The sequence below is a fragment of the Gigantopelta aegis genome, chromosome 7, assembly GCF_016097555.1.
Source record: "Gigantopelta aegis isolate Gae_Host chromosome 7, Gae_host_genome, whole genome shotgun sequence".
In the NCBI taxonomy this organism is placed as follows: Eukaryota; Metazoa; Mollusca; class Gastropoda; order Neomphalida; family Peltospiridae; genus Gigantopelta; species Gigantopelta aegis.
The window spans coordinates 18566719-18588862 of NC_054705.1; the positions used below are offsets into that span (position 1 = coordinate 18566719).

Genomic DNA, 22144 nt, shown 5'->3' on the forward strand with positions numbered 1-22144 from the left:
AATCCCCAAAACAGTAATATTTTTTGGTGAAATTTTTTTACCCTCTTATAAGTCGACCCCCCAAGTTATAAAATAATTTTTGGGTGAAAAAAATTCGACTTATAGGCGAAGATATACGGTACTGGGTTCACACCCCAGTACTAGGTCCCACACAAAGTGTGTTTTAACGTGTTTTGTATCTTGATCTGCATACATTACATCTGTAATGAAATCTAGTCACTCGTGCATAGCGGTACATGCAATATTTATTTATGTCTACACATGCCCTGTAATGTATACACATAATTATGTATGAATCTGCGCATAAACACAACAAAGAGATACTTGTACTGTTGAAGAAGGAAATGTTTTATTTAACGACACACTCAACACATTTTATTTATGGTTATATGGCATTAGACATATATGGTTATGGATCACACAGATATAGAGAGAGGAAACCCACTGTCACCACTTCATGGGCTACTCTTTTTGATCAGCAGCAAGGGATCTTTCATATTCACCATCCCACAGACAAGATAGCACATACCACGGCCTTTGATATACCAGTTGTGGTGCACTGGCTGGAACGAGAAATAACCCAATGGGTTCATCAACGGAGACCGATCCCACTTGTACTGTTGAATATTGTTAGTAAGTTCAGGTGAGCATTCATTCTTTTCAACCGGCCTCGGTGGCGTCGTGGCAGGCCATCGGTCTACAGGCTGGTAGGTACTGGGTTCGGATCCCAGTCGAGGCATGGGATTTTTAATCCAGATACCGACTCCAAATCCTGAGTGAGTGCACCGCAAGGCTCAATGGGTAGGTGTAAACCACTTGCACCGACCAGTGATCCATAACTGGTTCAACAAAGGCCATGGTTTGTGCTATCCTGCCTGTGGGAAGCGCAAATAAAAGATCCCTTGCTGCCTGTTGTAAAAGAGTAGCCTATGTGGCGACAGCGGGTTTCCTCTAAAAACAGTGTCAGAATGACCATATGTTTGACGTCCAATAGCCGATGATAAGATAAAAAATCAATGTGCTCTAGCGGCGTCGTTAAATAAAAAAACTTTTTTTTTTCATTCTTTTCAATCCTGAAAAAGGAAATGTGCATTATTCCAGATACACCAACATGCATTATATATCGGGTGACTCTCCCCCACCCCCTCCACACACACCCACCCAAATGATAACCCTACTGAAATAGGAATGATTTAAAAATTATGGAGACTATAACTGGCTTGATGGGTCCACTGATGGGGATCGATCCAGGCTGACCATGCATCAGACGAGTGCTCTACCACTGGGCTATGTCCAGAGCTGGGCGGTATACCGTATATACCGTTCGGTATCGGTATTATGTCAATACCGATTTACCGTACCGAGCAAATTTCAAAATACCGAAATTTCGGTATTGAAAAATATTTCCCGGCATTTAGTAAAGCACTAATATATATAATATATCTGACGAACGCAAAATGGGTTGGTATAAATCAGACGAGAGCCCTGTATTTGGAATTTAATTGTATTTATTTGAAATTAGCGGGTGAGCCTTATTTTAGGCATGCATGTATATAAAGCCGTGTATGCCGAAAATACCGCTCGATTGTGTCAATACCGAATACCGTACCGAAACCGAGGTAAATCACCCCAAAATACCGATATCGATACCGAGCCTCAAATTTCAATACCGCCCAGCTCTAGCTATGTCTTGCCCCTGCCATGGTAGGATGCTGTGACTGGTGGAGTAATTAAGTAACAATATCTGTCTGACAGAAGTAAGCAAACAGAAAGAGAAAAACAACACAACACTTAATTGAGTATTCCTGTACATCACATCTGACTGGGTTCTATGGAGCATATTGACCTGGTACAATAACCTGCCAAATATTTGTGTGTCAATGTCTGTTCGATCTAGACTAGTGTATTATCAATCCGACTCTGCATAGGAACATTGCCTATAATAGCCAAAAAACAGGACATTTTTCAATCCTTTTTTATAAAACATTTCCCCCTATAATTTTAATTTTTTAACATGTTTGATTCATCCATCCATCCATCCATCCATCCATCTATACACCCATCCATCCACCCATCCATCCATCCATACACCCATCCATGCACCCAACCATCCATCCATCTATCCATCCATCCATCCATCCAAAAACCATCCACCCATCCATCCATCCATGAACCCATTCATCTCCATCCATCCATCCATCCATCCATCCATCCATCCATTCATCCATTCATCCATCCATCCATCCATTCATCCATCCATCCATTCATCCATCCATCCATCCACCCATTCACCCATCCATCCATCCATCCATCCATTCATTCACCCATCCACCCATCCATACATCCATCCATTCACCCATTCACCCATCCATTCACCCATTCACCCATCCATGCACCCAACCATCCATCCATCTATCCATCCATCCATCCATCCAAAAACCATCCACCCATCCATCCATCCATCCATCCATTCATCCATCCATCCATTCATCCATTCATCCATCCATCCATTCATTCATCCATCCATCCATCCACCCATTCACCCATCCATCCATCCATCCATCCATCCATCCATTCATTCACCCATCCACCCATCCATACATCCATCCATTCACCCATTCACCCATCCATTCACCCATTCACCCATTCACCCATTCACCCATCCATCCATCCACCCATCCATCCATCCACCCATCCATTCACCTATTCATCCATCTGTCCATCCATCCATCCATCTGTCCACCCACCCAACCAACCAACTAACCAACCAGCCAACCAACCAACCAACCATCCATCCATCCGTCCATCCGTCCATCCGTCCATCCATTCATTTCATATCTTACAATAATGTATTCCACTAAGTGCTAACCACCAACGAAGCTGGTGCCGACATTTGTGACATTGATTCAGATAGTACTGAAAGGTTAATGTGTGGAAGAGCTTGGCATTCGTGGCTATAATTCCAAACATACTCCTCAGAGAGGCACAATAAGCACTAAATACATTGAACACATTGACCTTGTCTCTAGTCATCTTCTCTTAAACTCGCTCCAGCCAGTGCACCACGACTGGTACAACAAAGGCAGTGGTATGTCCTATCCTGTCTGTGGGATGGTGCATATAAAAGATCCCTTGCTGCTAATCGAAAAGAGTAGCCTATGAAGTGGCGACAGCGGGTTTCCTCCCTCAATATTTGTGTGGTCTTTAACCATATGTCCGATGCCATATAACCATAAATAAAATGTGTTGAGTGCATCGTTAAATAAACCATTTTCACGGCCTTTGATGTACCAATGGCCCCACCGACGGGGATCGATCCCAAACTGACTGTGCATCAAGCAAGCACTTTACCACTGGGCTACGTCTCACCCCTTCCTAAACAATAAAACTGACCTGTATTAAGTGGCCACCTTTCTATAGAGACCATCTTGCCAGACTTTGATTCATTTATTTCATTTCAACTTATTTTCGTGCTTATATCCAATTAATGTTCAAGCACGCTGTCCTAGGCACACACCTCAGCTATCTGGGCTGTCTGTCTAGGACAGTGTATTAGTTGTGTTAGTGGTTAGTGAGAGAGAAGAGTGTGTAGAGTAGAGGTCTTAGACCCATTGAGTCGTTAAACCTTGCTCTGGGTAGGAGCTGGTACCAGGCTGCGAACCCTGTACCTACCAGCCTTAAGTCCGATGGTTTAACCATGACACCACCGAGGCAAGTACACGGCAGTCCTATTTTTTAAAAATATTTTAAGGGAAAATCCAGTGTACGGCTATCACATCCCATCTAAACATTCCTGAACATGTCATCATGGGTTATACATACATATACATGTATGTAGTATAAATTGTAAATTATCGTGCAGTATAAACTGACCTGTGTTAAGCAGCCACTTTTTAAAAGATAACTACCATTCTATCAGATTGACTGTTAAAAGTACAGTCGAACTTGGTCTAACAGGCACGTCTATATAACGGCCACCTGCCCTTAACGACCGCCCGAACCCCCTCCTAACACATTTATTCTTTATCTGACCTCTATAGAACGACCACCTGTCCCAATGCAGCCAGCGGCCACTATTATTCAGCAAAAATAAGGTCTGAAGCTGCATTACCGGCCAAAACATTATTTGAAAAAAAACAAAATCATATTCTTCTCACCATATATGATCATACAGCAATTTAGTTCCCAGTAAATCCCATTGTTATCTGCAATGCCGCCATTGTGTCATGTGACCGGAAAGTTTGGAGATTTGATTCCACTCGACAAAGATGTTATCATATGATGTTATTTTCGTAAACACGTTTACTAATGCTAAGCATTATTTTAATCCTTTTGTTAATCTATATAAAGGCCACCTGTCTATAATGACCATTTTCTGTCAGTCACTTGAGTGGTTGTTATATACAAGTTCGACTGTAGATGTATATGTTAACCTGTTGTAAACAACCACCTGCTGTTTGAGGCCACTTAGCGATTTTGTTTTGCCATTAGTGTTTCCTGCATAAGTCATATCTGAGCATAAATATTTATTCTGGTGTTGAAATTTGTTTATTTCTGTGTTCAGAAAACATCGGCTGATTTTGTCGTTAGTAGGTGGTCTGGTATTCGCTGTTGACACAGTTAATGCTTAATGCGATTACCACAAAATGTTTGTTGTCTTGGAAACGAAACATACAGAGATACAGAGTAGAATTTTAACCCTTTTGCAGCATGTTCGAAACCCATGTGGTATATGAGCACATTAAACTACACTCCATCTCATCATTCTGTAAAAATGTTTTTTGAAAATAATTTCAGTTTCGTCTGACGTAAGAAGTAATGTAAACGTGTTTTGGAAATAACAAAAAATTACTATTTTTGTCTGAAGTTTACAAATCAATCAGCTCAGAAATAAATAACTTGTAGTTAGAGTCTTCACCAGTACTCGAGTACTTGGGCATGGACTGAGTGTAGCAAAAATCTGAGTCCGTTCACAGGACTCGAGTACTTGGGCATGGACTGAGTGTAGCAAAAATCTGAGTCCGTTCACAGGACTCGAGTACTTGGGCATGGACTGAGTCTAGCAAAAATCTGAGTCCGTTCACAGGACTCGAGTACTTGGGCATGGACTGAGTCTAGCAAAAATCTGAGTCCGTTCACAGGACTCGAGTACTTGGGCATGGACTGAGTCTAGCAAAAATCTGAGTCCGTTCACAGGACTCGAGTACCTGTACAAGGAAGAACACTCTTTTTTAATTATATTGTGTTACGTCATTTTGCCATATGCTTCCCGCCGGTTACATTATAGGGCTATAAGACAGGCGTAAAACAAAAGTATGGAATGCAATACAATGGCATGATTTGGCATCCATGTTGAGCGCTGGAATTAAGATGTGTTATGCAGTTTTACTTTATTCCTTAGTCTTAGCATCATCTAGGGATGTGTCAGGTATTTGGGTCCAGGTTGACTTTGACCCTCGAGTACTTGAGTCCAATGTATTAACTTTAACTTTAAAGGGACATTCCTGAGTTTGCTGCAATTTTTAAAATGTTTACTCGACTAACAGAGACTTTTTAAAGGGGCATTCCTGAGTTTGCTGCAATTTTTAAAATGTTATCGACTAACAGAGACTTTTTAAAGGGGCATTCCTGAGTTTGCTGCAATTTTTAAAATGTTATCGACTAACAGAGACTTTTTAAAGGGGCATTCCTGAGTTTGCTGCAATTTTTAAGATGTTAACAGAGAGTTTTTGACGACTGTAATTACATATCAAATATATGTTTCTGCATAAAATGTTAGTGGCTGTATATTAAACGTGTTTTTGGTCGTTCTAATATTTGTACTAGGTTAAATTTCATTTTATTTCCTAAAACATATTTTTTTGTACATTTTAAATTATTTGAAAACAAAATCCAGTTTGGGCTTCTTACAACTATTAAGACGACCAGAAACACATTGAATATACAGACACTGATAATCATTCTAAACAAGACAGTATATTTAATATGTAAGTTTAATAGTAGAAATATTGTATTAGTCGAAAACATCTTACAATGTAGCAAAGTCAGGAATGTCCCTTTAAAAACAAATAATTGGATCGTTTGTGTGAAACAAACGTTTTGATTAAACATATTTGTGTCAATATAGAGTTTTGTTTTGTTTTGTTGTTTTTGGTTATGGTTGTTTATTGGGTTTGTTTTTGTTTTGTTTGTTTGTTTTTTGTTTTTGTTAAAAAAAAAAATTAAAAAAAATAACAACAAAAAATGTTTTTTAACAAACTGTAATAATTTTACCCTTTGTAGTAATTTCCGAAGCAGCCCTCCTATTACATTTAGGAAATACGTTACAGCTGTCATCAGTATGGAGTTTCCATTGTTTACACATTACATAGCTATTAAAATGGATCACTTCAAAAGCTTGCTTTGTTCAGTTTAAATGGTATTCAATAATCAATCTATTTTGTGTGTAATTCATGTACAAGCTGTGAAACTTCTAAATCAACAGGGAAGTGAGTCAGAAATGGCTGTACCTGGAGGAGAACCAGTTAAATTATTTCACCTGTTACTCGCTTCTGTGGTGTGGTGGTTAAGCCATTGAACTGAAAGCAGAGTGGAAGGTATTGGGTTCACTCCCCAGTACCAGCTCCTACCCTGAGTAAGTTTTAATGACTCAGTGGGTAGGTGTATGGCCAGTACACCAACATCTCTCTCAGTCTCAGTCTCTCTCTCTCTCTCTCTCTCTCTCTCTCTCTCTCTCTCTCTCTCTCTCTCTCTCTCCCCCCTCTCTCCCTCTCTCCTTCCCTCCTTCCCTCCCTCCCTCTCTCTCTCTCTCTCTCTCTCTCCTTCCCAGCATGTTTAAACCGTCTTCCCTAATTGGATATCTGCCTAAGAATAAGTTAAATGAATCTAAAATTCTTCTCTCTCCTTCTCTGTCTGGTCTCTCTCTCTCTTGGCTCTCTCTCTCTCTCTCTCTCTCTCTCTCTCTCTCTCTCTCTCTCTCTCTCTCTCTCTCTATCTCTCTCCATTAGCAACTACATGCATAACCACTCACCCACTGTCCTTGACCAGACAATCCAGATAGCTGAGGTGTTTGCCCAGGACAGCATGTTTAAACCGTAATTGGATATATGCCTAAGAATAAGTTAAATGAATGCAATAAAATTCTTTTGTACAAAATTCCTTGCTGCTGTTATGGTAGCACTAGCTTATACCTTGGCAGTGGGTTTCTGCTCTCCTTCTCAATATAGAACAAGTGTCACGGATACCATATTACTGGTATATATAGTTTAAAATATGCTGAGCTGTCATTAATCAAACATTTTTTTCCCTACTGAAAGTATTGTATGAAATAGATTCCAGAGACTCATGCTTTGATGACATTTTGCACCTTTGATTGTCTGATCACCAACCTCTCCATATACTTGATGCATGACTGTTAACGTCATCGCTTTATGGAAAGAAAGAAATGTTTTATTTAACAATGCACTCAACACATTTTATTTACGGTTATATCGCATCAGACATATGGTTAAGGACCACACATATTTTGAGAGGAAACCCGCTGTCGCCACTTCATGGGCTACTCTTTCCGATTAGCAGCAAGGGATCTTTTATTTGCACTTCCCAGTCAGGATAGCACAAACCATGGTCTTTGTTGAACCAGTTATGGATCACTGGTTGGTGCAAGTGGTTTACACCTACCCATTGAGCTTTGCGGAGCACTCACTCAGGGTTTGGAGTCGGTATCTGGATTAAAAATCCCATGCCTCAACTGGGATCCGAAGCCAGTACCTACCAGCCTGTTGACCGATGGCCTAACCATGACATCAGTAAACGTGGTCACGGATAGGGAGGTCACGTGTTGAATGTGCTGGTAAGGATCATGGAGATATCTTGGGGACACCCTGGCAAATCATTTCGCCAAGTGCAACTTACAGTATCTTGTTGCTTTGAGATATATACACACACATACATAGCGACAAATACATATATATATCTTGTGTTATGTTGCACGTGCATTAACGCCGTGCAGTGGTGACGATTTCACGTGGCTGTTTTTTGCGAATATTCACATTTTGGAACTTTATTGTTACATTTAACCTTTCGGGGGGAATGTGTTTGGGCATGCAATGACCTTATATTCACAAAGCATGAAACCGGTAGGAAACATAAAATCGGAGTTATAACCCCCCTTTTGCGTTTCTTTTTTTGAAGAGTATATATTTTACATTAATCCATTCATTCATTTATCCATGCATCCATCCATTCATTCATGCATGCATCCATCCATCCACCCATGCATCCATCCATTCATGCATGCATGCATCCATCCATCCATTCTTGCATGCGTGCAGGCATCCATGCATCCATCCATACATCCATTCATGCATGCATGCATGCATCCATCCATTCATGCATGCATGCATCCATCCATTCTTGCATGCATCCATCCATCCATCCACCCATGCATCCACCCATCCATTCATTCATCCATCCATCCATCCATCCATCCACCCATCCATCCATCCATTCGTTAAATTATCCATCCAGCAATTCATTCATCTATACCTTTGTGTTTTTTGTTTGTTTAATTTACACAATTTTATATATATATATATTTATATATATATATATATATATATATATATATATATATATATATATTTATATGTATATATATACAGCAAAATAAACAAAGCAAACCAAAGATAAAGGTATGGGAAACAAAAAAATTGTATTTTTGTTTGTTTATTTATACATATTTATTTTCATTTATACAGCAAAATAAACAAATCGAAACAAAGATAAAGATGCGAAAAACGCACACACACACCCAAAAAAAAAAAAAAACGTAAAAAATTATTTATACATATTTTTATTTTCCAGGGAGTAGTTGTCAACGGGTTCGTCAACGTCGTCATATCAAGCATCGAAAAACGCTTCGAGATCAGCAGCACCGAATCGGGAGCGATCGCCAGCTGTTACGACATCGCTGCTGTCCTCTCCTTAATTCCGGTCACCTACTTCGGTGGACTCGGCTTAAAGCCGCGATATCTCGGCATCGGAATATTTATCCTCGGTGTGGGCTCATTTGTTTTTTCCCTCCCCCACTTCACGACGGATCTCTACCGTGTGTCTCACACTTCGGAGAACTTGTGTTTACCTGGTGTGAACCAAACGAGCCTGTGTGATACGAACACACCCCAGAGTCTATCAAATTATAAATATGTCTTCTTCCTGGGGCAGCTGCTACACGGGGCAGGGGCCTCTCCTCTCTATACGCTCGGAGTCAACTACCTGGATGAAAATCTTCCGCCGCGTTCGTCCTCGTTTTATATTGGTGAGTACAATTTTTGTATCGGCGGTGTGTTCGAAGGAAATGTTTTATTTAACGACGCACTCAATACATTTTGGGCTCTAGAAATAGGTTGCTGTTGAAAACAGGTCACTTTATACTATATTTGATATGATAATTTAGAAATTTGGTCTATTAAGGCAGGTGGCAGGTTAATGCAGGTCAATGTGTACTACTAGTATATTTGATTATCGATTGAATAATAGCTAGGGAAGGAAGGAAATGGTTTATGTAACGATGCCCTCAAGTTAAGGGACTGTCTTATTTAACAACGCACTCAACACATTTTATTTACGGTTATATGGCGTCGGACATATAGTTAAGGACCACACAGATATATAGAGAAAAAACCTGCTGTCGCCACTTCCATGAGCTACTCTTTTTCGATTTAGCAGCAAGGGATTTTTTTATATGCACCATCCCACAGACAGGATAGTACGTACTATGGCATTTGTTACACCAGTTGTGGAGCACTGGCTGGAAAGAGAAATAGCCCAATGGGCCTACTGACAGGGATTGACCCCACACCGACCGTGTATCAAGCGAGCACTGTACCACTGGGCTACGTCCCACCCTCCATTAGGAACAAGAAATAGCCCAATGGGGCCACCAACGGGGATTGATCCTAAACTGACTGCACATCAAGCGAGTGCTGTACCACTAGGCTACATCCCACCCCGGTGTGTTTGAAACTCTTTCGGTATATGAGCACATAAAACTAGTTACCTACTGACCTTTGTATCATCGCAATAAGTTAAAAGGTTGTTTTGTTTAATGACACCACTAGAGCATACGTTGTTAGTGATTTTTATTCATCACTGGCTGTTGGATATTAAATATTTGATCTGTTGTCGTAGAGGAAACCATGGGTCGGTGGTAAAAGTGCTCACATGATGTGCAATTGGTCTGGGATCGATCCCCGTCAGTGAGTTTGCTTTAGCTATTTCTCGTCCTAGGCAGTGCACCATGACTGGTATATCAAAGGCTGTGGTATGTGCTGTCCTGCATATAAAAGATCCCTTGATTCTAGTGGGAAAATGTACCGGGTTTCCTTTCTTAAAGACTATATGTCAAATTATCAAATGTTTGACATCCAATAGCCAATGATGAATAAAAATCAATGTCCTCTAGTCAGTGTTTCTGCCAGAAAGAAAATTTTGGGTATGGCGCTATTTAATTGAATGCAACCACAGTCAACAGGGTGTATGGGGGGGGGGGGGGGGTCTCCCCCACAAAGAAAATGAGTTACATTTAGGTTTAAGGTCAAGAAAATCAATCAATAATGATAAAGAGTCATTAGTTTTGGGTATGGCGCCATGCCCATTTTACCCTCTGGCAGAAACCCTGCTAGTGGTATCATTAAACAAAACAAAAACAAACTTCTTCATCTTTAAGACTATATCAAAGTACAAAATGTTTGACATCCTATTGCCAATGATAATTACAGTAAAGTATAACAAACTGGAAGGGACCATGATAGTTAGTTCGTTATAGCAGTAGTTTGTTGTAAACATTTGCATAAGTTGATTATTAAAGGGACATACCCTAGTTGGTGTCCTCCCATTTTGTCTACAACCCACTTTGCCTACACTCAGTTTGCCTACAACCCACTTTGCCTACACTCAGTTTGTCTACAACCCACTTTGCCTACACGCAGTTTGTCTACAACCCACTTTGCCTACACTCAGTTTGCCTACACTCAGTTTGTCTACACTCAGTTTGTCTACAACCCACTTTGCCTACACTCAGTTTGTCTACAACCCACTTTGCCTACACTCAGTTTGTCTACAACCCACTTTGCCTACACTCAGTTTGTCTACAACCCACTTTGCCTACACTCAGTTTGTCTACAACCCACTTTGCCTACACTCAGTTTGTCTACAACCCACTTTGCCTACACTCAGTTTGTCTACAACCCAGTTTGCCTACACTCAGTTTGTCTACAACCCACTTTGCCTACACTCAGTTTGTCTACAACCCACTTTGCCTACACTCAGTTTGTCTACAACCCACTTTGCCTACACTCAGTTTGCCTACACTCAGTTTGTCTACAACCCACTTTGCCTACACTCAGTTTGCCTACAACCCACTTTGCCTACACTCAGTTTGTCTACAACCCACTTTGCCTACACTCAGTTTGTCTACAACCCACTTTGCCTACACTCAGTTTGTCTACAACCCACTTTGCCTACACTCAGTTTGTCTACAACCCACTTTGCCTACACTCAGTTTGTCTACAACCCACTTTGCCTACACTCAGTTTGCCTACAACCCACTTTGCCTACACTCAGTTTGTCTACAACCCACTTTGCCTACACTCAGTTTGTCTACAACCCACTTTGCCTACACTCAGTTTGCCTACACTCAGTTTGTCTACAACCCACTTTGCCTACACTCAGTTTGTCTACAACCCACTTTGCCTACACTCAGTTTGCCTACAACCCACTTTGCCTACACTCACTTTGCCTACAACCCAGTTTGCCTACACTCAGTATGAAAAGATGCCATCTCCGGTTAAAAGTGGAGCATTCCATGTATGGTCCCTGTATATAAAAATAACATGACAAAATAATATGACAAACACATATTTTATTATAAAAACGATTAACATCACACAACAAAAACAATTAAACTATAAAACGACCTCACAAATATTAAACAAATATTTTGTACAAAGTTTAACTTTAATCCTATATCAAAGAATCATGAAGGCCATTTCACTTTGATCACATATTAAAGATCACAGTATGGGATCACTGGACTAATACTAATCACCATTAAGAGCATGAAATCACCTTTGCGCATCTAAGCCCCAATTACATTACTTATGTTCATTATAATCTTAATTGTTTATGTAATACAATATTTTTATATTGATTTGAGACACAAAATAATAAGGATTGTCCCACTATGAACTGGGGATGTAACTTTTTCACACTGTAGGCAAACTGAGTGTAGGCATACTGGGTTATAGGCAAAATGGGTGTAGGCAAAGTGGGTTGTAGGCAGAATGGGAGGGAACCCCCTAGTTTCAACCCATGAAAATTAACACTAAGTTTATGTAATCTACAAACCTGTAACACATTTGGATAAAGTTACAATTGAGTGAAACATGAGTCTGTGACTTTGAAATGCTGAAATACCCTCTAAAAATAGACTGAACTCGACTCCATAATTGTTACTTCTCGGACTGCACGTGCATTTTTTAAAATATGAGAAATGCATTTTGTGATATTAGAAACACCAGGATGACCAAAAACACATCGAATGTACGGAAATTGATAATCTAAACAATAAAATCTAAGTAAAGTATGATTTAAGTTATCAAAAAGGGTTCTAATAGTAAAACATATGCGTTAGTGTTTAAGCAACTAAGGTATGTCCCGTTAATGTATAGGGCGATAAAACGGAACTGTATGATCAGTTCGTACTATGCAGCAGTTTATTCTAAGCATGTTCATTGTAAGGGTACTTCACTACAAATGAAAGAAAGAAAGAAATGTTTTATTTAACGATGCACTCAACAAATTTTATTTACGGTTATATGGCGTCAGACATATGGTTAAGGACCACACAGATTTTGAGAGGAAACCCACTGTCGCCACTACATGGGCTACTCTTTCCGATTAGCAGCAAGGGATCTTTTATTTGCGCTTCCCACAGGCAGGATAGCACAAACCATGGCCTTTCTTGAACCAGTTATGGATCACTGGTCGGTGCAAGTGGTTTACACCTACCCATTGAGCCTTGCGGAGCACTCACTCAGGGTTTGGAGTCGGTATCTGGATTAAAAATTCCATGCCTCGACTGGGATCCGAACCCAGTACCTACCAGCCTTTAGACCGATGGCCTAACCACGATGCCACCGAGGCCGGTCACTCACTATATATGAATGTGCTCTAGTGATGTCAAACCTTGTTAGAGGAAACCTGCTACATTTTTCCATTAGTAGCTGTCAGTTAGTCAAATAATTTAACATGTATGTTAAGGGAAAGCTGTTGTAGCACACGCCTGTCTTGGGCACCTGTTTTGACTTGGGCCAGCTTCTTCACCTAAGACAGAAGAAATGTTGGGAAAGGGAAAAGAAGGGGCTCGCATACTCAACCCGGCAAATGCAGTGGAGCATAGAAAGCCCAATGTGAAAAGCACATGAGATAAGTAGCAACTGCCAGCAAGGGATCTTTCATCTTTTATACTTTTCAGCAGACATGACAGCACATACCAGGGCCTTTGATATATATACTAATCATGAGGCACTAGATAGGGTGTGACTGTCCTGCCATTTCCATTGACAAAACTGTTTCGTAGATTGCGGCCATCTTGAAATCAAGATATAATTTGTCCTAAAGCACTGACAGGTTGGCTCATAGGAATAAATCTAATTGTAGGATCTACAGAAACAGTAAAAAAAAAAATGGTGCTTTTATCCGCTCTGTCCCCATCAATCAGCTACGCTTCTGGACTACTGGACAGTAGGTTAATACAGTGAAACCTGTTTAAACTGGATCACATTGGGGACCAAATATTTATCCGATTTTAAAACGGGATCCAGTGTTTTAGAGAGTCGCATATTAGAATTTTAAAAATCTGGGACCATAAAATTTGGTCCTTTGTAACAGGATTCCGGTTTGTTCAGGAAATTTGGTCATTTGTAACAGGATTCCGGTTTGTTCAGGAAATTTGGTCATTTGTAACAGGATTCCGGTTTGTTCAGGAAATTTGGTCATTTGTAACAGGATTCCGGTTTGTTCAGGAAATTTGGTCATTTGTAACAGGATTCCGGTTTGTTCAGGAAATTTGGTCATTTGTAACAGGATTCCAGTTTGTTCAGGAAATTTGGTCATTTGTAACAGGATTCCGGTTTGTTCAGAAAATTTTGTCATTTGTAACTGGATTCCAGATTGTTCAGAAAATTTGGTCCTTTGTAACAGGATTCCGGTTTGTTCAGGAAATTTGGTCATTTGTAACAGGATTCCAGTTTGTTCAGAAAATTTGGTCCTTTGTAACAGGATTACAGTTTGTTCAGAAAATTTGGTCCTTTGTAACAGGATTACAGTTTGTTCAGAAAATTTGGTCATTTGTAACAGGATTCCAGTTTGTTCAGAAAATTGGGTCCTTTGTAACAGGATTACAGTTTGTTCAGAAAATTTGGTCATTTGTAACAGGATTCCAGTTTGTTCAGGAAATTTGGTCCTTTGTAACAGGATTCCGGTTTGTTCAGGAAATTTGGTCATTTGTAACAGGATTCCGGTTTGTTCAGGAAATTTGGTCATTGGATTCCGGTTTCTTCACTGACCGGTTCAGAAAGGTTTCACTGTATTTAATTATTAGTGCTTATAAATAGTATGGACTGTCTTATAAATATTTCTTTCTAATTTCAGGAATATTTTATGCACTTGCAATTGTGGGACCTGCCATTGGTTACGTGGCAGGTGGGGAATTTCTTAAAATGCACACAGACATAGGAGCTACAGATACTTCAAAGTAAGGACAACAAATTGTTTTCGTATTCTCTTCATATATTGATATTTATTTTAAAGCCCCAAAATTGGTATGTTTTAAATTAATATTGAAATATCTAAATAATTATGTATATTTTTCTCATTATAAAATAAATTTGATAGACTTTCAAAATGGGCCTAAGATGTTCACAAGACAGATACTTTTAATAGAAAGAAACCCTATTGGAATTAAAACTGAATAATTTTAAATAAATTAAAGATTTTTTTATTTTTTTAAAAATGTTTAACGACACCACTAGATCAAATTGATTTATTAATCATCGGCTATTAGATGCCAAACATTTGGTAATTCTGACACATAGACATAACGACACCACTAGATCACATTGATTTATTAATCATCGGCTATTGGATGTCAGACATTTGGTAATTCTGACACATACCTGTAGTTGTTGAGGAAACTCGCTACATTTTTCCATTAGTAGCAAGGAATCTTTTGTATGCACCATCCCACAGAACAGGATAGCACATACCACAGCCTTTGATATACCATTACAAATTAAAGAAAACTAAATATATATTTACGGGTTCTTTTTGTTCCTGTACATGCCAGGAAACAAGGATTATATATTGATTATGATCTGCAGTGTCAGCTAAAATCGTGAATATTTGATAAAATTACATGTACTTGTTCTGTATGGTAGCTACTGCAAATGAATTCTCTCAAAACTTACATTGATAAGTAGATTTAGGTATTCTTTCTTAATTTTGAATTATTCACACACAAAAAAAAAAAATAATTTAATAAAAATAAAATTCTAAAACTTGAAGATTGAAAAATATTTTTCCAAAATTTTGTTCAGGTTCAATTACCTATTTTAAGCCCTATATTTAGATTTAGTTTGCACTGTGTCATTCCCTTTTTCTGTCCTGGTTTTTCGGTGTTGGTCGATACCTCCGGCCATGAAAACACGAGCACCACAACAGCTTGCTCTGAATGTGCATAACTTGACTTGACTTGACTGTGTCATTCAGCCAGACAAATCCACAATTGTTGCAAATTGATATAAATTTATGATTTAAAAAATCCAAAAAATTATTATTATTATTATTTTTGTTTTTTTTGCAGTCTGTCGTTTGGCCCAACTAATCCTCGCTGGGTGGGAGCCTGGTGGATTGGTTTCCTCATCACAGGTTTCTTAGCATTCTTCATCTCTGTACCACTGGCTGGCTTTCCTCGATCTCTCCCAGGTTGGTACATATATGTTGTAGGTGTACTGTATAGGTCTAAGGTGTACTGTATAGGTGTACCATATAGGTGTACTATATAGGTGTACTATACAGATTTACTATATACATCTAGGTACATCCGGGAACTAATCTATCTGGCAAAATGTGTTGTTGTTTTTTTTGGTATTTTTCTGCCAAACAGAGTTGTTAACATTATAGCAGTAGTGAGAAGTCAAAGACACTGAAATGGTATTTTCACATAATTTGTGAATGTTGTTAACATTGTAATTTGCATTTGAAAACTCATCCCTGACTGGTTATTAATTGGTAATTAATCTATGATGTTAATATTTAAGGTACTAGTAAACTAATGAAATTGTATTAATCTTACCAAGTTAGGTTTCGCACGTTATCGATTTGTTTAGGTCACATGACATTCAAAGAAGACGGTAATAGCCACCTATAATTTCATTTTTGCCTCTTTATTTCACGTGTTAAAGGGATATTCCTGAGTTTGCTGCAATTTTTAAGATGTTATCAACTAACAGAGACTTTTTAACGATTGTAATTACATATCAAATATATTTTCCTGCATAACATATTAGTGGCTGCATATTAAATGTGTTTCTGATTGTTGTAATATTTGTATTAGCATAAATTTAATTTTATTTCCCAAAAAAATAATTTTCATACATACGAAATTATTTGAAGACAAAATCCAGTTTGGGCTTCTTACAAATATTAAGACGACCAGAAACATTGAATATACAGACACTGATATTCTAAACAAGAACATATATTTAATATGTAAGTTCAATCGTAGAAATATTTTATTAGTCAGAAACATCTTACAATGCAGCAAACTGAGGAATGTCCCTTTAACGACATCATTGTATTAGTATACTACTGAACATTTTATACTGTTGAAATTAATGTGATAATGCAACTTTAAGACAATGTAGACTTCCGACATGAATTTCAGGTGCGAGTAAATACCAGTCTGAGCGAGGGAAGGAGGTGTACGTAAAGAAAGGAGGAAATAACGAAGTCGAGAAAGTGGGCAACAAGAAAAGCTTCAAAGATCTACTACTATCTATAAAACTACTTGTGATTAACCCAACGTTTATGTTCCTCAACTTGGCCGCAGCCAGTGAAGGTAAACATGGTGTATTATCTACTACTGTCTATAAAACTACTTGTGATTAGCCCAACGTTTATGTTCCTCAACGTGGCCGCAGCCAGTGAAGGTAAACAGGATGTATTATCTACTACTGTCTATAAAACTACTTGTGATTAACCCAACATTTATGTTCCTCAACTTGGCCGCAGCCAGTGAAGGTAAACAGGATATATTATCTACTACTGTCTATAAAACTACTTGTGATTAACCCAACCATTATGTTCCTTAACATGGCCGCAGCCAGTGAAGGTAAACATGGTGTATTATCTACTACTGTCTATAAAACTACTTGTGATTAACCCAACATTTATGTTCCTCAACGTGGCCGCAGCCAGTGAAGGTAAAAAGGGTATATTATCTACTACTGTCTATAAAACTACTTGTGATTAACCCAACCATTATGTTCCTCAACATGGCCGCAGCCAGTGAAGGTAAACATGGTGTATTATCTACTACTGTCTATAAAACTACTTGTGATTAACCCAACGTTTATATTCCTCAACGTGGCCGCAGCCAGTGAAGGTAAAAAGGGTATATTATCTACTACTGTCTATAAAACTACTTGTGATTAACCCAACCATTATGTTCCTCAACATGGCCGCAGCCAGTGAAGGTAAACAGGATATATTATCTACTACTGTCTATAAAACTACTTGTGATTAACCCAACGTTTATATTCCTCAACATGGCCGCAGCCAGTGAAGGTAAACATGGTGTATTATCTACTACTGTCTATAAAACTACTTGTGATTAACCCAACGTTTATATTCCTCAACGTGGCCGCAGCCAGTGAAGGTAAAAAGGGTATATTATCTACTATTGTCTATAAAACTACTTGTGATTAACCCAACATTTATGTTCCTTAACTTGGCCACAGCCAGTGAAGGTAAACAGGATATATTATCTACTACTGTCTATAAAACTACTTGTGATTAACCCAACATTTATATTCCTCAACGTGGCCACAGCCAGTGAAAGTAAACAGGATATATTATCTACTGCTGTCTATAAAACTACTTGTGATTAACCCAACGTTTATGTTCCTTAACTTGGCCACAGCCAGTGAAGGTAAACAGGATATATTATCTACTACTGTCTATAAAACTACTTGTGATTAACCCAACCATTATGTTCCTCAACATGGCCGCAGCCAGTGAAGGTAAACATGGTGTATTATCTACTACTGTCTATAAAACTACTTGTGATTAACCCAACCATTATGTTCCTCAACATGGCCGCAGCCAGTGAAGGTAAAAAGGGTATATTATGTCATGCGAACATCATTCAGTTCATTTGGCGGTTACGTAATTATTTCACGCTAACAATTCAGTTCGCTTGACTGTTGTGCAATTTTAAGTTCATGCAATCTGCCAATCATGATTACACAATGAACATCCATTCTACAGCCAGTGAAGGTAAACAGTACAATATTTCACGTGAACATTTGTTCGGTTTGCTTGTTGGTCATGCAACTTTTAAATTAACACAAACTGCTGATTATGGTTAATATGGTGAACCATTCATTCTACAATTAAAGGTTACAAATTTAAGGATCATCATAACTTTATTCACTTTGCAAATATAATTCATGTAAAAAAAAGAGGAAAAAACCAAAGGTTTGTTTTGTTTAAAGAAACTAATAGCGAACTAAAAATGCCCTCAAATCAAGTAACATTCAACTCCATAATTAACTTTGTTTTGTTTAATGACACCACTAGAGCAAATTGATTTATTAATCATCGGCTACTGCATGGATGTCAAACATTTAGTAAATTTGACATATTGTCTGAGAGAGAAAACCCACTACATTTTTCCATTAATAGAAAGGGGGCGGGACGTAGTCCAGGGGTATAGCATTCGCTTGATGTGCGGTCAGTCTGGGATCGATCCCCATCGGAGGGCCCATTAGGCTATTTCTCGTTCCAGCCAGTGCACCACGACTGGTATATCAAAGGCCGTGGTATGTGTTATCCTGTCTGTGGGATGGTGCATATAAAAGATCCCTTGCTGTTAATCGAAAAGAGTAGCCCATGAAGTGGCGACAGCGGGTTTCCTCTCTCAGTATCTGTGTGGTCCTTAACCATATGTCTGATGCCATATAATAACTACATAAAATGTGTTGAGTGCATCATTAAATAAAACATTTCCTTCCTTCCATTAATAGAAAGGAATGTTTTAAAGCACCATCCCACAGACACAACAGCACATACCACAGCCTTTGATATATAATTCATGTAAGCAAACAACTGGGTATCAAAATAATGTGAAATGAGTTCTGGTTACTTAAGATTTTGAAATACTGGTAAACAAATGAACACGTTATTGACCATAACAACATTTTATCAAGTAATTAATCAACATGATTATGGAGTTCTTCTGAATTTAGACAAAGTGTCAGAATTACCAACTGTATGACATGCAATAGCTGATGCTTAATAAATCAATGTGTTCTAGCTATGGTGTTAAACAAAACAAAGTTAATCATGGAGTTGAATGTTATTTGATTTGAGGTTATGTTATTTCACTCTTTAATAAAATATTTTGATATGAAATGGAATGTTACTTAAAGGGACATTCCTGAGTTTGCTGCATTATAAGAAGTTTCCGACTAATAAAATATTTCTACGATTAAACTTGCATATTAAATATATTTTCTTGTTCAGAATATCAGTGTCTGTATATTCAATGTGTTTCTAGTCATCTTAATATTTGTAAGAAGCCGAAACTGGATTTTGTCTTCAAATAATTTCATATGTACGAAAAAAATATTTTTAGGAAATAAAATGAAATTTAGCCTAGTACAAAATTTTAATATTAGAACGATCAGAAACACATTTAATATACAGCCACTAATATTTTATGCAGAAAAATATATTTGATATGCAATTACAATCATTGAAAAGTCTCCGTCAGTCAATAACATCTTAAAAATTGCAGCAAACTCAGGAATGTCACTTTAATGGGATTTTATTTTTTTATAGTCTTTATCATAAGTTTTTTTTGGTTTTGTTGTTTTTTTAAATTTGTATATATATATTTTATCCCACTGCCACCTGTCCTTTCTCTTCTTTGAAATCTATCTATTTTTTTCCCGATCTAGCAGCTCCTCGTATCTTTCAACCTCATTCACTTCCCACCTCCACATCCCAGTCCTTGTCTCTCCAACTTCTTTCTTTCTCTCCATTGAATTCCATGTCATTTCTTCCAGAACTAGCAGCTCCTCGTATCTTTCTACTGCTTTTGCTGTCCACCTCCAGATCCCAGTCCTTGTCTCTCCAACTTCTTTCTTTCTCTCCACTGAATTCCATGTCATTTCTTCCCGATCTAGCAGCTACTATCTTTCAACCTCATTCACTTCCCACCTCCACATCCCAGTCCTTGTCTCTCCAACTTCTTTCTTTCTCTCCATTGAATTCCATGTCATTTCTTCCCGATCTAGCAGCTCCTCGTATCCCACCTCCACATCCCTCGTATCAATTCTCTCCATTGAATTCCATGTCCATTTCATTAGCACTCAACCTCATTCACTTCCCACCTCCACATCCCAGTCCTTGTCTCTCCGAACTCCTCGTATTCCTTCCTCCACATCCCAGTCCTTGTCTCTCCAACTTCTTTCTTTCTCTCCATTGAATTCCATGTCATTTCTTCCCGATCTAGCAGCTCCTCGTATCTTTCAACCTCATTCACTTCCCACCTCCACATCCCAGTCCTTGTCTCCAAGTTTTTGCAAATTGTTTTATTGTTTTAGGTATTCTTCTGAGTGGATTTTCAACATTTGGTCCAAAGTTTGTTGAAGCTCAGTTCAGCTTGCCTTCATCAAGTGCTGCCCAATACATAGGTTAGTGTGTATTTCATTCCTGTTTTAAATAGTGGATTTGTCATGAGGTTTTTTTTAATATGGAAAATATCAACTGAGTCTTATGTTAATCAGTATTTGCTGAAGCTCAGCCGAGACAAATACTGATTAACAAGACAAGGTTGATATTTTACATATTAAAAAACACGAGTAGTGAATTCTATTTATCCCATAACACTTCTAAAATAACATTTTAATTGAATATTTAGTAAATCAGTTCTTAAGTCGCCTTACCAGTAATATGTGCGATTAGTATAGATGTACTTTGATGTCACACACTTCAATTAAATCTCATTAAAACATTATGCTCAGGTATACAAGGCTTGTTGGTTGTAACCATGTATCCATAAAACATTTCCTTATTTCCTTCCATTCAGGTTTTGCGGCTATCCCGGCTGGAGGCGGTGGCACGTTTCTAGGCGGTTACTTAGTGAAGCGGTTTAATCTGAAGATGCGTGGGATAATTCGGCTGTGTATGATTGCCTGTGCTGTCGCCTTTTTAACAATTTTTGTCTTCCTGATCAACTGTGAGAACGTTCCGTTTGCCGGCATCAACGTCAATTACGGGGACACGTCAAAGACGTAAGTGTGTGTCCGTGTGCTGGGTTTTTCATTTTAGCTGGTAACCATGTGGTAATGATTTATCAGTCACATGTCAAATGTAGACTGCAGACTATGGAGGTTTAGTCGTGTGACAAATGCAGACTATGGAGATTTAGTCACGTGACACATGCAGACTAAGTGGAGGTTTAGTCATGTGACAAATGCAGACTGCAGACTATGGAGGTTTAGTCACATGACAAATGCAGACTATGGAGGTTTAGTCATGTGACAAATGCAGATTATATGGAGGTTAGTCATGTGACAAATGGAGACTATGGAGGTTTAGTCATGTGACAAATGTAGACTAAGGAGGTTAAGTCGTGATAAATGCATGCTAAGAAGGTTAAATCATATGGTAAATGCAGACTAAGGAGGTTAAGTCATGTGGCAGATGGATTGAAGAATGAAAATGAATTATGGTTTATTCAAAATAAATTTAAAATTAATAAATATATATTTTGTAATAAGCTACAGAGTGT

The 22144-nt window shown here is 38.4% G+C and overlaps 1 protein-coding gene across 4 annotated transcripts in view; it reads left to right on the forward strand.

Moving 5' to 3' along the window:
• The window catches only part of LOC121377092 (solute carrier organic anion transporter family member 4A1-like), a 182436-nt gene that overhangs the window by 154606 nt on the left and 5686 nt on the right, over window positions 1-22144 (forward strand). For all 4 annotated transcript variants that reach the window (XM_041504968.1, XM_041504965.1, XM_041504967.1 and 1 more), the window contains 6 exons: window positions 8866-9319; window positions 14716-14818; window positions 15926-16047; window positions 17009-17182; window positions 20955-21044; window positions 21440-21644. In XM_041504968.1, the coding sequence (XP_041360902.1) occupies window positions 8866-9319; window positions 14716-14818; window positions 15926-16047; window positions 17009-17182; window positions 20955-21044; window positions 21440-21644 (1148 nt within the window). The remainder of the gene's footprint in view (window positions 1-8865; window positions 9320-14715; window positions 14819-15925; window positions 16048-17008; window positions 17183-20954; window positions 21045-21439; window positions 21645-22144) is intronic.